Source organism: Lepidochelys kempii, chromosome 23 (genome assembly GCF_965140285.1).
Source record: "Lepidochelys kempii isolate rLepKem1 chromosome 23, rLepKem1.hap1, whole genome shotgun sequence".
NCBI classification, from domain to species: domain Eukaryota; kingdom Metazoa; phylum Chordata; order Testudines; family Cheloniidae; genus Lepidochelys; species Lepidochelys kempii.
In genome coordinates, this window is record NC_136402.1 from 17060565 (window position 1) to 17077717 (window position 17153).

The window sequence follows — 17153 nt, forward strand, 5'->3', positions numbered from 1 at the left end:
GGACCCCTCGCCCGGCGCTGGGGCGTGGCCCCTCGGGGATGGGGTGCAGGGGGGCGGGGTACACGGGGACCCCTCGCCCGGCGCTGGGGCGTGGCCCCTCGGGGATGGGGTGCGGGGTGCGGGGTACACGGGGACCCCTCGCCCGGCGCTGGGGCGTGGCCCCTCGGGGATGGGGTGCAGGGGGGCGGGGTACACGGGGACCCCTCGCCCGGCGCTGGGGCGTGGCCCCTCGGGGATGGGGTGCAGGGGGGCGGGGTACACGGGGACCCCTCGCCCGGCGCTGGGGCGTGGCCCCTCGGGGATGGGGTGCGGGGTGCGGGGTACACGGGGACCCCTCGCCCGGCGCTGGGGCGTGGCCCCTCGGGGATGGGGTGCAGGGGGGCGGGGTACACGGGGACCCCTCTCCCCCCAGCTATTCCTCTCTGCCCCCCCCCCCCGCCGCAGCTGGGGTGAGCGGTCCCGCAGCTCCCCGCCCCCTTCTTGGCGTCTCCGGCCGGGCGCGGGCTCCCCCTGGCGGCCGGCGCGGGGCCTTGCGGGGGGACCCGGCACCTGCTCGGTTCTGCTGCGCTCCCAGGCGCGGGGGAGGCGGGCGGAGGCGCATCGTCCCCGCGCAGCCGGCTCGGGTCGGTCGGCGGGGCTGGCGGCCCCGGCAGGTAGGGACCGGTCCGGACCGGACAGCCCAGGAGGTGGGGGTGGGGAATCCAGCCCGGGGACGCGCGGGGACTTGGGGTGCAAGGGAGGAGGGGGGAGCGTGGGGCGCAGGGATGGGGGCTGAGGGGGGAGCTGGGTTGGCAGAGAGAGCTGGGGGTGCAGGGAGGGGAGGATTTGGGGGTGCATTGAGGAGGGCTGGGGGTGCAGGGAGGGGAGGATTTGGGGGTGCATTGAGGAGGGCTGGGGGTGCAGGGAGGGGAGGATTTGGGGGTGCATTGAGGAGAGCTGGGGGTGCAGGGAGGGGAGGATTTGGGGGTGCATTGAGAAGGGCTGGGGGTGCAGTGAGGGAAGGATTTGGGGGTGCATTGAGGTGGGGGCTGGGGGCGTGCAGGGTCTCTAGCGGATAGGAGTGAGGAGTGGTGTGATGGGGGGGGGCTGGAGGTTCTCTAGCCCAGGGGCAGCAGGTGCTGGGGGCTGGTGGGTCTGCAGGTTGGGGGGGGGTCAGGGAGGACGCGGGGAAAGTGTGGGAGAGGGATGCAAGGTCTCCTAGTCCCCGGTGTGCTCCCGCTTGTCTCCAGGAACGGGGGGAGGGAGCTGGGGGGAAGGGAATGCTGAGGGGGGGCTCAGGTCTCCTGGCCCCTGGGAGGGGCAGATGTACAAAAGTGGGGGCAGCGGGAGCCGCTCCCACGCAGCTGCGTGCAGGGGGGTTCCCCTTCCCTCCCCCCTCAGCGCAGGGTGTAATTAGGAGGCAGCCGCCTGTCGGGGCAGGGGGTGTTTCTCAGACAAGGGAGCAGCCTCCTGGCGGCTGTTGCGCCAACACGCTAATGTGATTAGGAGCAAACCTGGAGCCAGCCCTGGACGTGAGTGTGCGAGCACCCCGGTGAGTGTGCGAGCACCCCGGTGAGTGTGCGAGCACCCTGGTGAGTGTGCGGGAGTGTGCGACACCAGCGCTGCTCCGGCTGGCTGCACGCGAGACAAAGACTCTGTGTGTGTGTGTGTGACACCAGCGTGGTTCACGCTGGGTGTGCGACAGAGAGAGTGAGACCGGGCAGGCCTGACACTGTGCCAGTGTGTGAGGGGGGGGTGAGTGTGCGATGCCCCCAGCTGCTCACTCTCTGGGGTTCCCTGCAAGAGAAACCCCGCTTGGGGCTGACGGGGGCGTGTGGCAGAGATAGAGGGTGACACACCGGTGTGTGGGGTGGGCATGGTCGCGGGGGGCACGGCAGGAGGGTGCTGGACTCCACAGCGGCATGCCAGGTCTCTGCTGTGGGGGGATCGAGGCCTGTTCACGGAGCTGGGGCTGGGGACTTGCCAGGCCAAAGGAATGGTTCAGTACTGGGACGGGGTGGGGGGCATAGGGCAGGGTCTGGGGGTTCAGAGACAGTGGTACACCCCCCCCCCCGGATCTAACCATTAGCCTCCCCTCCCAGTGCGAGGGAGAGAACCCAGGCATCCTGGCTCCCAGATCCCCCCTCACTAGTCCCCACTCCCCTCCGGGTGCCAGGGAGAGAACCCAGGTGTCCTGGCTCCCGGAGGGGAGTGGGATCTGGTGGGTTGGGGGAGAGACTGGAAGGGTCCTGGCTCCCAATACCCCCCCCCCCACAACCCACCAGACCCCACTCCCCTCCTGGAGCTGGGGAGAGAACCCAGGAGTCCTGCCACTCCATCCACGACCAGGCCTGGCTGCCTTTCACCAGCTGCCCTGACCTTCCTTATCTACGAACCTCTCAGGCCCGAACGCTGGGAATTGGTTCTGGCCTCTGCCCTGTCGCCCCGGCGGCTGGGAAGCAGCCCCCCCACCAAACTGCTGAGCCACTCCCTGCAGTGTGTATATGGGGGGGGGGCTCCTGGCAGCACCAAGCGACGTATCGACCGGGCATGGCTGGATGTGCCCTGCAGGCAGCTCCGGTTACTGGAGCCGGGGCTGGGCCGGAGCTGGGTTCTATCCCTGGCTGCGGGTGGGAGTCCGGGCACAGAGCTGCCTTCACGCCCCGCTCCCTGCACACCCCTGTCCCTCTGTGCCCCCCGCGCTCCCCCTGGGCCAATCAGCAGCAGCCTTAATTCTACCCCGACCCCTGCGGGGGGAGGCTGTGCGTCGGGGGGTGTGCCTCTGAGCTTTGCTCTGACCGCCCGCGTCTGTCTACGGGGGTTTCCCTGGCCGTGCCCCCCCCGTGCGGCACTGGTGACTCACCGTGCGGGGGAGCAGTGGCTGAAACCACGGGAGTGACGGGGGGAGCCGGAGCGGAGAAATCCCAGCCCGGGGCGTGGGGCGTTCGCGAGCCGGGTCTTGGTTCACGCGTGGGCTCCCCCGCCCCCCTTCTCGGCCCAGTTCGCACAAGTGCGTGCCCCGAAGGGGTGTGTGTGTGTGTGTGTGGGGGGGTGTTACACATTTCCCAGCCGGTCTCGGCACACGCATGTGGGAGCGTGGCCAAGCCGTGTGCGCTGGCAGGCAGGAGCAGCTGCCTGGCCTGGCCTCAGGGGAAAGACGGGGACTCGGGCTGGCCAGGGCCCCCCCCCCAACTGGCCCTTAACCCAAGCCCCCCCAGCTCTGCCCTGCCCCGCCCCCCATGCTCTGGGCCAAGGCCCTTCTGTGCCCCGGGAGGGCGCGCAGGCTGGCTGGGGAGGTGGGGGGAGCAGGCGATGACGGGTGGGGGGAGGAATCTGGCCTGGAGCTTGGGTGTTCAGGGCAGGCAAGAGGCTGAGGGGACCCCTAAGCTGGCACAGTGCTGGTCCGGGCCAGTCTGCTGCGGCCAGGAGCAGGAGTGCGCCCCCTTTCCCCCCCCCCCAGTCCCTGGGGGAGACAGAGACAGTGCTCATCCCCCGACAGCACGAGTCAGGAGAGAACCCAGGAGTCCTGGCTCCCAGCTCTTCTCTCTCCAACCCTGGGTGACTTTGGGCTCTGGGGCGGGGAGGGTCTCCAGGGCCGAGCAGAGATGAAGGGGGGGGTTGAGTAGGTGGGAGGGGGGTGGGGCTGTAGCTGGGGCAGAGGGGATATGGGTGGGAAGGAGGGGGGGACGGAGTTATGGGTCTGGAAGAAGAGGTGGGAAGGTTGGGGTCTGGCGAGGGGGGTGGGCAGGGACGGAGCTTGGGGGATGGGGTGCAGATGCCTCCATCTAATGATCTTCCCCCCCCCCCCACAGGTTCGTGTGAATCTGGGGCCACCCTCCCCCATACCAAGGCTCCAACCAACACCCCTCCCCAGGAGAAGAATCTCTGAGCCACATCCCCCACCCCCACATGGAAACGCCCGGCCCCCGATTTCCCAGCTGGACTCCTGAACCCCAGGCCCTGTGAGCCCGCCCCCCGTGGAGCATGGTGGTGGCTGGTCTCTACCGCTGATCCTGGAGCCGCCTGGAGGGGGCACCCTCGAGGGCCTGTCCCCCCCGCCACATGGCCTTGGCAGCGTCCAGCATGGCAGACCTGGGCGCCTGTCCCCGACCAGCACAGACTCCCCAGAACTGGAACTGACCCCCCACCCCAGCCTGCCACCGGGCCGGCGCCCTGCATCTGGTTCCGGCAGATCCAGCCACCCCACCTGCACCCCGAGCCGGCAGGAGACAGAGGCTGCTGAGCAGGTCAGTGAGGAGGGGACCTGGCCTGGGGGGGCATGGGGAGGGGGGCACTGCTGGGTGTGCATGAGGGGGCACGTGCCGGTCTGCGGGCGCGGGGCCGCGTGCCCTCCCGGCTCTGCCTGAACGTGGGTCCACCGCCGGTGTGCGGCAGTGAGCGGCAGAGCCCGAGCCGTGTGTCCGTGCACAAGGCTTTGCACTTGGGCGTGGCTGCTTCGGACCGTAGGAGGGAAGGCAAGTGCAGGCGTGTGTGAGACGGGCTGGCCCTGCGGGTGGAAACTTGTGAACAGGTGTGTGGGTGGGTGTGGAAATGCACATGTGTATGTGTGGGTATGGGTGTGCAAATGTGTCTGTGCGGGCATGGGCATGCAAATCCACGTGGGTTTGTGCGGGCATGGGCGTACAAATGCACACGCTTGTCTGAGTGTGGGTGTGCGAATGCGCATGTGTTTGGGTGTGCGCATGTCTTCATGGGCATGGGTGTGGCAATGCAGACATGTTGGTGTGCACATGGGCATGCGAATGCACGTGGGCTTGCGTGGGCACAGGCGTGCAAATGCACGTGGGCTTGTGTGGGCACGGGCGTGCGAATGTTCCCCTGTGGGTGTGCCCCCCGGGGCTCGCCCTGTGTCTCGGCTGGGCTGGCTGTCGGGGGCGACGCTGGCTGGGCTTCCCCGGGGGCAGCTCACGGGCTCTCTCCCTGCGTGGGCAGATGGTGCGGCGCCATGTCAGGTGACTACGAGGAGGACGTGTGCCGTGGTGCGCTCACCCTGCTCAAGGAGCTCTGCTTCTCCCTGCGGGCCCTGGAGCAACACGAGAAATGCCTGGAGTTCACCGACCTGCTGCGGAACCGGGGGCACCCCCCGCCCACCGACTCGGGTAAGAGGCCGGGCTCTGCCCGTGGGCGCGTCCCGGGGGGCTGGCAGGCTGCAGGGGGGGCAGGGTTACGTCTGCATTTGGTGGGGGCTGGGAAGGTGCGAGGGTCCTGTTCACGTCGATGTTTTGGGGCGGTTGGGGTATTGTGGGGGGACGTGGCCATGTCGACGTTCCTGGCGGTGATGGGATATTGTGGGGGGACGTGGCCATGTCGACGTTCCAGGCGGCGATGGGGTATTGTGGGGGGACGTGGTCATGTCGACGTTCCAGGTGGTGATGGGATATTGTGGGGGGACGTGGTCATGTCGACGTTCCTGGCGGCGATGGGGTATTGTGGGGGGACGTGGTCATGTCGACGTTCCAGGCGGCGATGGGGTATTGTGGGGGGACGTGGTCATGTCGACGTTCCAGGCGGTGATGCGATATTGTGGGGGGACGTGGTCATGTCGACGTTCCAGGCGGTGATGGGATATTGTGGGGGGACGTGGTCATGTCGACGTTCCTGGCGGTGATGGGGTATTGTGGGGGGATGTGGTCATGTCGACGTTCCTGGCGGTGATGGGATATTGTGGGGGGACGTGGCCATGTCGACGTTCCTGGCGGTGATGGGGTATTGTGGGGGGACGTGGTCATGTCGACGTTCCTGGCGGTGATGGGGTATTGTGGGAGGACGTGGTCATGTCGACGTTCCAGGCGGTGATGGGATATTGTGGGGGGACGTGGTCATGTCGACGTTCCTGGCGGTGATGGGGTATTGTGGGGGGACGTGGTCATGTCGACGTTCCTGGCGGTGATGGGGTATTGTGGGAGGACGTGGTCATGTCGACGTTCCTGGTGGTGATGGGGTATTGTGGGAGGACGTGGTCATGTCGACGTTCCAGGCGGCGATGGGGTATTGTGGGGGGACGTGGTCATGTCGACGTTCCAGGCGGTGATGGGGTATTGTGGGGGGACGTGGTCATGTCGACGTTCCAGGCGGTGATGGGGTATTGTGGGGGGACGTGGTCATGTCGACGTTCCAGGCGGTGATGCGATATTGTGGGGGGACGTGGTCATGTCGACGTTCCTGGCGGCGATGGGGTATTGTGGGAGGACGTGGTCATGTCGACGTTCCAGGCGGTGATGGGATATTGTGGGGGGACGTGGTCATGTCGACGTTCCTGGCGGTGATGGGGTATTGTGGGGGGACGTGGTCATGTCGACGTTCCTGGCGGTGATGGGGTATTGTGGGAGGACGTGGTCATGTCGACGTTCCTGGTGGTGATGGGGTATTGTGGGAGGACGTGGTCATGTCGACGTTCCAGGCGGCGATGGGGTATTGTGGGGGGACGTGGTCATGTCGACGTTCCAGGCGGTGATGGGGTATTGTGGGGGGACGTGGTCATGTCGACGTTCCAGGCGGTGATGGGGTATTGTGGGGGGACGTGGTCATGTTGACGTTCCAGGCGGCGATGCGATATTGTGGGGGGACGTGGTCATGTCGACGTTCCAGGCGGTGATGGGGTATTGTGGGGGGACGTGGCCATGTCGACGTTCCTGGCGGTGATGGGGTATTGTGGGGGGACGTGGTCATGTCGACGTTCCAGGCGGTGATGGGATATTGTGGGGGGACGTGGCCATGTCGACGTTCCAGGCGGTGATGGGATATTGTGGGGGGACGTGGTCATGTCGACGTTCCAGGCGGTGATGCGATATTGTGGGGGGACGTGGTCATGTCGACGTTCCTGGCGGCGATGGGGTATTGTGGGAGGACGTGGTCATGTCGACGTTCCAGGCGGCGATGGGGTATTGTGGGGGGACGTGGTCATGTCGACGTTCCTGACGGTGATGGGATATTGTGGGGGGACGTGGCCATGTCGACGTTCCTGGCGGTGATGGGGTATTGTGGGGGGACGTGGTCATGTCGACGTTCCAGGCGGTGATGGGATATTGTGGGGGGACGTGGCCATGTCGACGTTCCTGGTGGTGATGGGATATTGTGGGGGGACGTGGTCATGTCGACGTTCCAGGCGGTGATGGGGTATTGTGGGGGGATGTGGTCATGTCGACGTTCCAGGCGGTGATGGGGTATTGTGGGGGGACGTGGTCATGTCGACGTTCCTGCCGGTGATGGGATATTGTGGGAGGACGTGGTCATGTCGACGTTCCAGGCGGCGATGGGGTATTGTGGGGGGACGTGGTCATGTCGACGTTCCTGGCGGCGATGGGGTATTGTGGGAGGACGTGGTCATGTCGACGTTCCAGGCGGCGATGGGGTATTGTGGGAGGACGTGGTCATGTCGACGTTCCAGGCGGTGATGGGGTATTGTGGGGGGACGTGGTCATGTCGACGTTCCAGGCGGTGATGGGATATTGTGGGGGGACGTGGTCATGTCGACGTTCCAGGCGGTGATGGGGTATTGTGGGGGGACGTGGTCATGTCGACGTTCCAGGCGGTGATGGGGTATTGTGGGGGGATGTGGTCATGTCGACGTTCCAGGCGGTGATGGGGTATTGTGGGGGGACGTGGTCATGTTGACGTTCCTGCCGGTGATGGGATATTGTGGGGGGATGTGGTCATGTCGATGTTCCAGGCGGTGATGGGGTATTGTGGGGGGACGTGGTCATGTCGACGTTCCTGCCGGTGATGGGATATTGTGGGAGGACGTGGTCATGTCGACGTTCCAGGCGGCGATGGGGTATTGTGGGGGGACGTGGTCATGTCGACGTTCCAGGCGGTGATGGGATATTGTGGGGGGACGTGGTCATGTCGACGTTCCAGGCGGTGATGGGGTATTGTGGGGGGACGTGGTCATGTCCACCTTTCAGGCGGTGATGGAGTCTGGGGGGGACACGTGGTGATGTCGACGTTCCAGGTGGCGGCGATGGGATACTGGGGGTGGCGGCGCGGCCCTGTCTTCGTGCCCAGGGGGCTGGGGTACCGGTGGGAGGACGGGGTCTCCAGCCTGCGTCTCCCGTGTCCCCTCCCGCTGCTCACAGCCTCTGCCCCGCACAGACATCTCCGTCAGCCTGCTGTCCGTCATCGTCACCTTCTGCGGCATCGTGCTGCTGGGGGTCTCGCTCTTCGTCTCCTGGAAGCTCTGCTGGGTCCCCTGGCGGGACAAGGGGGCCTCGCCAGCCCCACGCAAGGACCACGGCCTCCACGGCCACCTGCACCACTCGCCCTTCGGCGACCTGCTGGTGGAGCGCGTGGAGCTGGGCCCCGAGATGCCTGAACGCTCCTACCTCGACATGGACTCCTACCCCGAGGCCACCCTCAAGCTGAGCCAGACCTCGCCCGACCTGCCGGTGGAGGGGCAGGTGGGCCCCAAGGAGGGTGGCGGCATGCCCAATGCGCACTCCCACCAGCAGGTGGCCACCTTGGCGCCCGCCCCCAGGTGAGGCCCGGGGCCGCCCTTGCCTCCCACTAGGGGGCAGCAGGAGCGTACCTGGCATGGGAGGGGGGACCTGTCTCAGGGGGGCAGGGGGAGTAGCTGGGGTTTCACAAGGGGAGCCCTGGGGTGTGGGGGCTCCTGGGGGAGTGCATTCAGGGGGGAGCTGCCCCCCGCTCCCAGCCCATAGCTCCTGCCCCAGGTGGATTGGGGGCACCCCATGTCTCAGTGCGCCCCTCCCAACTCCCGTCCCCTCACAGGTACAACACCCTGCCGCGCCCCGTGACCCAGCAGCCGTCCAGCCCGGAGGTGGTCGGCCACGGCGGGGAGGACAAGCCGGAGCAGGCCACCAGCATCGGTCAGATCAAGCCGGAGCTGTACAAGCAGCGGGCGGGCGAGGCGGAGCACCGTAAGGCGGAGGGTCCTCCCTGCGGACGCATCAGCTTCGCCCTGCGCTACGCCTATGCCTCGGAGCAGCTGGTGGTGAAGATCCTGCGGGCGCTGGACCTGCCGGCCAAGGACGCCAACGGCTTCTCCGACCCCTACGTCAAGATGTACCTGCTGCCCGACCGCAAGAAGAAGTTCCAGACCAAGGTGCACCGCAAGACGCTCAACCCCGTCTTCAACGAGACCTTCAACTTCAACGTCCCCTTCGCCGAGCTGCCGGGACGCAAGCTGCATTTCAGCGTCTACGACTTCGACCGCTTCTCCCGCCACGACCTCATCGGGCAGGTGGTGCTGGACAACTTGCTGGAGATGGCGGAGCGGGACGAGGAGACGCCCATCTGGAGGGATATCCTGGAGGGCAGCTCGGTGAGTGAGGCCATGGGGGACGGCGGGGGACGGGGTGTGGGTTGTGGGAGGGGTGAGCGGGATGGGAGGCTGACACAATCGTCAGCTCAGCCGCTGTCTGTCTCAATTCAGCTCAGCTCTTCACCTCAACCCGAATTTAACCCAACGCAAACCCACCCCGGCTCAATGCAAGTCAACCTTAACTCAACCCAATCCAAATTCAACCCCAACTCATCTCGATCCAGCCCAGACTGACCCAACTCAACCCCAACCCCGTGTCAACTCAGTTCAACTCAAACCCAACGTTCAACGCTCAAAACAACTCAACGTAACCCCACTCAACTCGATCCATCTCCCCAGTCCAGACCCACCAACTCGATCCACCTTCCATTCTAGCCCCTCAACCCAAGCCCACTCCCCAGCGCAGCCCCCAGTGCCCGCACCCAGCCATCCTGCTGGAGATGCCAGAGTGGGAGAAGGTAGCTTGTCTGGGGGGCCAGCGTGGTGAGACCCCAGGGAGATGGGATGGGTCTCAGTCCAGGGAGTGAGAGATGCAATCTTGGGAGGGGGATAATGTGGGGTGATCCCAACCCAGGGGTAGGATGCTGCCTCGAGTGTGGGGCAAGGGCCGTGGTATCTAACGGCCCCCAATCTGGCTTCCCTCTGGACCCTGCCCTTCCCCCCCAGCACCCACTTCTTCCCCTCCTCCCAGCTCCTGGTGCCTTCGACCCAATTCTGCCTGGATTTCCAGCCGGGGTGTTTTTGAATATTTTAGCTGAATTTCTTGTTTATGAAACTGACGGGTAATTAGAGCAGCCAGGTATGTGTGCTCCCCTCCCCCGCCCGGCCCGGATGCTGCTCCTCACTCCCGACCCGCAGCCCCCTGCCAGCCCGGCCCTGCCCCCCCCAGCCCTGCTGGTGCCCCTCACTCCCGACCCACAACCCCCTGCCAGTCCAGCCCTAGCCCCCCCCAGCCCTGCCGGTGCCCCTCACTCCCGACCCGCAGCCCCCTGCCAGCCCGGCCCTGCCCCCCCCCAGCCCTGCCGGTGCCCCTCACTCCCGACCCGCAGCCCCCTGCCAGCCCAGCCCTGACCTCCCCACAGCGCTGCCGGTGCCCCTCACTCCCGACCCGCAGCCCCCTGCCAGTCCAGCCCTAGCCCCCCCCAGCCCTGCCGGTGCCCCTCACTCCCGACCCGCAGCCCCCTGCCAGCCCGGCCCTGCCCCCCCCCAGCCCTGCCGGTGCCCCTCACTCCCGACCCGCAGCCCCCTGCCAGCCCAGCCCTGACCTCCCCACAGCGCTGCCGATGCCCCTCACTCCCGACCCGCAGCCCCCTGCCAGCCCGGCCCTGGCCCCCCCCTGCCCTGCCGTTATCACTGTCCCGTCCCTGGCTCTGGCTCTCTGTCTGGGGTTTGAGCTGCGGGAAGTCAGCTGATTTTCAGGTGAGGGAAAGGGCGGGGGAGGGTAGGAGCAGGCGGGGTGTGTGTGTGTGTGTGTGTTTGTGTGTGTGTGTGTGTTTGTGTGTGTGTGTGTGTGTGTGTGTGTGTGTTTGTGTGTGTGTGCCCTGCCCCTCCCCCACGCCCTCCCCACCAGGAAATCCACCCGCTGCTCTCGCTCCGGCCCCAGCATCCAAAGAGGGGGAGCTGGGAACCAGCCCCAGACAGTCCCTGGTCCTGCTCCCTGCAGCCCCGGCCCCACAACCTCCCCCTCCCCCACTGGGGCAGCACCCCTTACTGTGCCCCCCACTCCCTTTAGCACAGCGCCCCCTAGCGCCGCACTGGGGGGTCGGAGCCAGTGCAGAAGGTGAGGGGAGACCGCGCACTACTGCGTCCCTGCCCCACTCCCGGCAGGGGGGCTGCGGGTCGGGAGTGAGGGGCGCCGGCAGGGTTGTGGGGGACCCAGGGCCGGGCGAGCAAGGGGCTGCGGGTCGGGAGTGAGGGGCACCAGCAGGGTTGTGGGGGGCCCAGGGCCGGGCTGGCAGGGGGCTGCGGGTCGGGAGTTAGGGGCACCGGCAGGGTTGTGGGGGACCCAGGGCCGGGCGAGCAAGGGGCTGCGGGTCGGGAGTGAGGGGCACCAGCAGGGTTGTGGGGGGCCCAGGGCCGGGCTGGCAGGGGGCTGCGGGTCGGGAGTTAGGGGCACCGGCAGGGTTGTGGGGGACCCAGGGCCGGGCGAGCAAGGGGCTGCGGGTTGGGAGTGAGGGGCACCAGCAGGGTTGTGGGGGGCCCAGGGCCGGGCTGGCAGGGGGCTGCGGGTCAGGAGTGAGGGGCACTGGCAGGGTTGTGGGGGGCCCAGGGCCAGGCGAGCAAGGGGCTGCGGGTCGGGAGTGAGGGGCACCAGCAGGGTTGTGGGGGGCCCAGGGCCGGGCTGGCAGGGGGCTGCGGGTCGGGAGTGAGGGGCACCGGTAGGGTTGTGGGGGGCCCAGGGCCGGGCTGGCAGGGGGCTGTGGGTCGGGAGTGAGGGGCACTGCACTGGGGTCAGCAGTGACTCAGGAAATCTGGCCCATCGCTTGTCTGCCTCTCGCTCTCCTCGGCCAGTTCCCGGGGGCCGGTGGTGGCCGGGCGCCAGGGGCTGTAACACGTGGGCTGGGCCGGCGCCCAGGGCCAGGCGGGCATTAATATTCATGGGCAGGAAATCGCTGCAGCCTGGTAAAGGGGCATGAAATATTCAGGCTGCCGGCGCCTGGGGTCACTCACCCCCTCCCCCCCCGCAGGAGAAGGCCGACCTTGGGGAGGTGAATTTCTCCCTCTGTTACCTGCCCACCGCCGGCCGCCTGACTGTGACCATCATCCGGGCCTCCAACCTCAAAGCCATGGACCTGACTGGCTTCTCAGGTCAGGGACCGAGGGGTCTGTGCTGGGGGGGGGGGGGGGCTGGGATGGGCTGTGGGTTGGGAGTGAGGGGCATCAGCAGGGCTGGGGGCCAGGGGGGCTGGGATGGGGGGCTGTGGGTGCTACAGGGGGTGGGAGATGGGGACGCTGCTGGGTTGGAGGAGGCACCGAAGGGGTGGCCGGGGACGGGGGCTGCTGGCATTGGGAGGTGTGGAGCTGGGGAACCCCCACCCATTCGGCCCATATCTGACCCCCCCCCCCAGACCCCTACGTCAAGGCCTCGCTCATGTGCGAGGGGCGACGGCTGAAGAAACGCAAGACGTCCATCAAGAAGAACACCCTGAACCCCAGCTACAACGAGGCCCTCGTCTTCGACATCCCACACGAGAGCACCGAGCACGTCAGCCTCACCATCACCGTCATGGACTACGACTGGTGAGCCCGGCCGCCCGGCGGGCAGGACGCCCGGCTTCCACCTCCGGCACTGGGAACGGGGAGTGGGGGCTGGCGGGATAGAGCACGGGGGCTGGGGGAGCCAGGACGCCTGGGTCCTCTCCCCGGCTCTGGGTCCCCGTGGGCGGGGCGGGGTCCAGCATCGACTGGTCTGTTTCTCCCCCAGCATCGGGCACAACGAGGTGATCGGGATGTGCCGGGTGGGGAGCGACGCCGAGGGGCCGGGCCGGGAGCACTGGGCCGAGATGTTGGCCAGCCCCCGCCAACCCATTGAGCACTGGCATCCGCTGGTGGAGGTAATGGGGCGGGGAGTGGGGGCGTGCTGGGGGGTTGAGGAGGTGAGCTGCGGGGGGCATGCTGTGGGACGTGGCCTGGCAGGCGCATCGAGGGGTCCTTGCCGTGGGGCATGGGGGGGTCCATGCGGGGCATGCTGTGGGACGTGGCCTGGCAGGCGCATCGAGGGGTCCTTGCCGTGGGGCATGGGGGGGTCCATGCGGGGGGCATGCTGTGGGACGTGGCCTGGCAGGCGCATCGAGGGGGTCCTTGCCGTGGGGCATGGGGGGGTCCATGCTACATGGGGTGGCGCTGAGGGTGTTGGGAGGGGGCAGGCTTTGGGGTCAGGGAGGGGTCACTTGTGGGGCAGAGGGGATGTGGATGGGCAGGCGTGTACTATGGGGAAGGGGACAGGGAAGGACATGGTGGGGGGTTGGGAGAAGGGGCTGGGGGGCTGGTGCCATCTCTGACCCCACTGACCCCCTCTCCAGGAGAAAGCCCTGAACAGCTACATCTCCAAGAGTGCCCAGCGCGACAAGCCCAGCATCGTGGTGGAGAGCGTCCCCTCGGACTAGCCCCCCGCCGAGACCCCCAGGGGCTGTGAGTATTTAGGCAGCGGGGGCTGCGGGTCGGGAGTGAGGGGCACCGGCAGGGCTGGGGGGGGGCAGGGCCGGGCTAGCAGGGGGCTGTGGGTCGGGAGTGAGGGGCACCGGCAGGGCTGGGGGGGGTCAGGGCTGGGCTAGCAGGGGGGTGTGGGTTGGGAGTGAGGGGCACCGGCAGGGCTGGGGGGGAGAGGGCCGGGCTAGCAGGGGGCTGGGGGTCGGGAGTGAGGGGCACCGGCAGGGCTGGGGGTGGTCAGGGCTGGGCTAGCAGGGGGCTGCGGTTCGGGAGTGAGGGGCACCGGCAGGGCTGGGGGGGGTCAGGGCTGGGCTGGCAGGGGGCTGCGGGTTGGGAGCAAGAGGCACCGGCAGGGCTGGGGGGGGCAGGGCCGGGCTAGCAGGGGGCTGCGGGTCGGGAGTGAGGGGCACCGGCAGGGCTGGGGGGGGTCAGGGCTGGGCTAGCAGGGGGCTGCGGGTCGGGAGTGAGGGGCACCGGCAGGGCTGGGGGGGGTCAGGGCTGGGCTAGCAGGGGACTGCGGGTCGGGAGTGAGGGGCACCTGCAGGGCTGAGTGGATTCTCTCTCCCCCCCAGGATCGTGGCTGGTCTCACTGGTTCTGCGCTGTTCTCCGTGTCCAGGGGGAGGCGCCGTCAGGAGCTCTGTGTATGTGTTGGGGGGGCCGTGGGGATGGGGGTGTCATTTTTTCTCTAAGCCATAGGAGAAGCCAGGACCGAGCCGTCTCCAAATGCCTCTCCCTCCCTGGGGCTGATTTGTGTGTGTTTGGGGTGGGAGACCACAGGCTGGGAGCCCCCCTCTACTCAGTGACTTGCATGTTGTAGGGGGTGGGGGGCTGCCACGCCCCCCGCCCCTTGTGGGAGGGGCAGGTTGCCTGGCTTTAGCCGCACCCACGCACTGTGAACCCAGGTGTCCGGGGATCTGCATCTCGTCCTGAAGAGGAAGGACCTCTTGGCTGGTTCTTTCCACACCCCTGCGTCCCCCCCCGACCGATGGCTCCTGCTGCCCGCCCCCCCAGTGCTGAGAAGAGACCCCTGCACTGTGTGGGGGCTGCGTCACCCCCCAATGACTGACTCATCTGGGGGGGGCAGGGCTGTTTGCAGTGACCCCCAAAGCATCTGGCTTCCCCTGACTGAAATGGGGGTCATGCCTCCCCACCCAGGGGACTTCATGCTTGATCTGGACTTGGTGGGGGGAACATGTCTCCCCCCCAACTTGTTTCTCGGTGGTTTGCATGAACATGATTTCCACCCCCCCCCCACCAGCCGTGGTGTGTGGGTGTGTGTGGGGAGGAGAAGAACCCAGGCGTCCGGATGTGCCTCCCCACACCCCAGAGCGTAGGGACAGTGGGGTCTGGGGAATCCGTCTAGGAGAACCCAGACATCCAGTTCCTGTCTGTCGCCCCCCGTCCCCTCACGCATGTCTGTACCTTTGTCTGTCTGCGTTTCTCTGTCCGTCCGTCCCCCGATGATCCATCCTGGGTCTTTGTTTTAAGTGTGTGAGGGGGAAAAAAACCAACCCGCCCCCCCAGGCCTACTTGACCAAGTGGAAACCCCTCTGGAAAAGCCATAGACCCCTGCCTGCCCCCCACCCCCGGGGCAGGGCACCCAGCGTGCTGGGTGGGGGGCGGGGAGAGGGGAGCAGGCAGGGTTCTGGCCATAACATTCTGCAATAGCGTCATGGGAACTCGGAGCTGCTGCTAATGTGACCTTAACAATAAATCTGGTGAGAAGTGACTGCTGGGCCTGGTGCGTCCTGGACCCCGCTCCCCTGGGGCCCCCCTTCCCTCCAACCCCCCTGCAGCAAGACACTGCCCCCTGCTGCCCCACCCACCCTGGGCTGTAAAGAGCTGGGGGGTGCTGGGAGCCCGGACTCCTGGGTTCTCTCCCTGGCTGTGGGAGGGGAGTGGGGTGTAGTGGTTAGAGAAGGGGGGGGCTGGGAGCCCGGACTCCTGGGTTCTCTCCCTGGCTGTGGGAGGGAACTGGGGGCTGCTGGTTAGAGCAGGCGGGGCTGGGAGCCAGGACTCCTGGGTTCTCTCCTGGCTCTGGGAGGGGAGTCGGGGCTAGTGGTTAGAGCTGGGAGCCAGGACTCCTGGTTCTATGCTAGCTCGGTGGGGGGATGGGGGGGTGGTTCTTTAATTGACACTTATTTGTCCGGGGAGGGGGCGGTGGTCTGAAGGAGGAGTGTCAGTGGTTCACGGCAGGGCCCTTTCATTGGGTGCGGTTCACCACCAGGGGGCAGAGTTGCTCCATCTTTCCCTGGGACCTCGGGCTGGCTGTGGGTTACGGGGACGGGGGGAGGAATCGCCGTCACCAGACAGGGGTGCTGGCCTCCGGGGGTGCTGGCCCCGCATTGGGGCGGGGGCAGCCTTTGCAGCCCCCAGGCCCCCAGCACAGAGCTCTGGGGCCGGTCCCCATTGGATGACGACCCCTCTGGGGAGTCCTAGCTGGAGGGGAGACACCGCGAGGAACTTGTGTCCCCGGCCTGCCGGCCCCGTCTCACCCACCTGCCCCGGGCGCTGCCCCGGGGTTAGGATCGCCAGCGCCCTGGCGCCTGGGCCGAGACCTCGAAAGGATCCTGGAGCTTTCGGTGTGAAATCGACGCGAGCCTGAGAAACGCCGCGGGGAAAAGGGAACGGCCGAGGCTGCAAACAGGCCTGCCGGGAGCCGGGCTGCGGGCGGTTCGCAAATGGACCAGAGTCAAAACGTGGTGCAGAGCAGAGGGTTTGTGTTCCCCGGAGCGTGTCTACCGCAGGCCCGGGCCTGCTCGGCGCGGCGCGGGGGCGGCCCCCGCTGCAGGACCGTGTCCCGGGCGGGGCGCCCCGCCTTCGGAAAGACGTGGCGCGAGTCTGGAGGAGAGCGACGAAAGCCGATCGAAGGGTTAGCAAACCTGGCTGCCGAGGAAAGGGTGAAAAACCCCTCGAGCGTAGGACTGGAGGGGACCCGCGAGGTCGTCTCCTCCAGCCCCGTGTCTACACTCGCACTTATGTCGGCAAAACTTCTGTTGCTCAGAGGCGGGAAGGACCCCCCCCCCCCCCCCCCCCGCGTGACATACGTTTTGCCGGCGTAAACGCTCAGGGGCACAGAGCTGGTGTGATTATGGTGACGGGCGAGTGGCCTCCCCAGACGCCCTGGGCTTGATCTGCAGGGGGGGAGATTTGGTTGGCGAGTTTTCCAGATAGCGACCGCTAAGGGGAGTGGAGCTGTGGGCCAGGCTCCCAAAGGGGGTGGGGGGCCGTGGGATCCCCATCCTGCGTAGGTTTTTAAGGCCAGGTCGGACACACCCCTGTCAGGGCTGGGCTAGGTTTGCTTGGTCCTGCCTTGGCATGGAGGCAGGGCGGACCCCACCCAGTGACCCCCACGTCCCTTCCTGCCCCACGTCCCAGGACTTGTGTCTAGTGCACCCCTCCCAGTGCCCCCCCCCTTGCACACCTGCATCTCCAGAGTCAGGGACTCAGAGCCAGTCAGGATGATGGTCTTTGAGGGGCTGGGTGGGAGCAGGGCCCCCAAAACTGACCTCAGCACCCTGGCTTGGGGCTCCCCCCCCAGCCCTGGGCTCCCCCCCAGCCCTGCCGGTGCCCCTCACTCCCGACCCACAGCCCCCTGCTGGCCCAGCCTTGCCCCCCCACTCTGCCAGTGCCCCTCATTCCCGACCCGCAGCCCCCCCAGCCCTGCTGATGCCAGGACTGCCCCGCCCCCGACGGTGCATTGCCAATGAATGAGGCTCCGGG

At 67.2% G+C, this 17153-nt stretch overlaps 1 protein-coding gene across 4 annotated transcripts; it reads left to right on the forward strand.

Moving 5' to 3' along the window:
* Positions 1-552: 552 nt before the first annotated feature.
* Positions 553-15159, forward strand: SYT3 (synaptotagmin 3). Of its 4 annotated transcripts, none has more exons than XM_073321812.1 (10): positions 553-653; positions 3792-4226; positions 4933-5099; positions 8092-8473; positions 8728-9280; positions 11968-12088; positions 12349-12520; positions 12705-12834; positions 13303-13411; positions 14002-15159. In XM_073321812.1, exons 3-9 carry the CDS (start codon positions 4946-4948, stop codon positions 13384-13386), a joined length of 1596 nt encoding a protein of 531 aa, XP_073177913.1. In that variant the 5' UTR covers positions 553-653; positions 3792-4226; positions 4933-4945; the 3' UTR covers positions 13387-13411; positions 14002-15159. The 4 variants fall into 4 exon arrangements, with proteins under 4 accessions (XP_073177913.1, XP_073177916.1, XP_073177915.1 ...); XM_073321815.1 differs by having other exon boundaries at positions 11974-12088; XM_073321814.1 differs by lacking the exon at positions 553-653 and adding an exon at positions 1371-1571.
* Positions 15160-17153: the final 1994 nt, after the last annotated feature.

Excerpts from the sequence above, each read along its gene's own strand:
- SYT3 (XM_073321812.1), top strand. The coding sequence starts at position 4,946 with ATGTCAGGTGACTACGAGGAGGACGTGTGCCGTGGTGCGCTCACCCTG. Across the intron at positions 9,281-11,967 it reads ATATCCTGGAGGGCAGCTCG|GAGAAGGCCGACCTTGGGGA; the intron begins GTGAGTGAGGCC and ends CCCCCCCCGCAG. Across the intron at positions 12,089-12,348 it reads GGACCTGACTGGCTTCTCAG|ACCCCTACGTCAAGGCCTCG; the intron begins GTCAGGGACCGA and ends CCCCCCCCCCAG.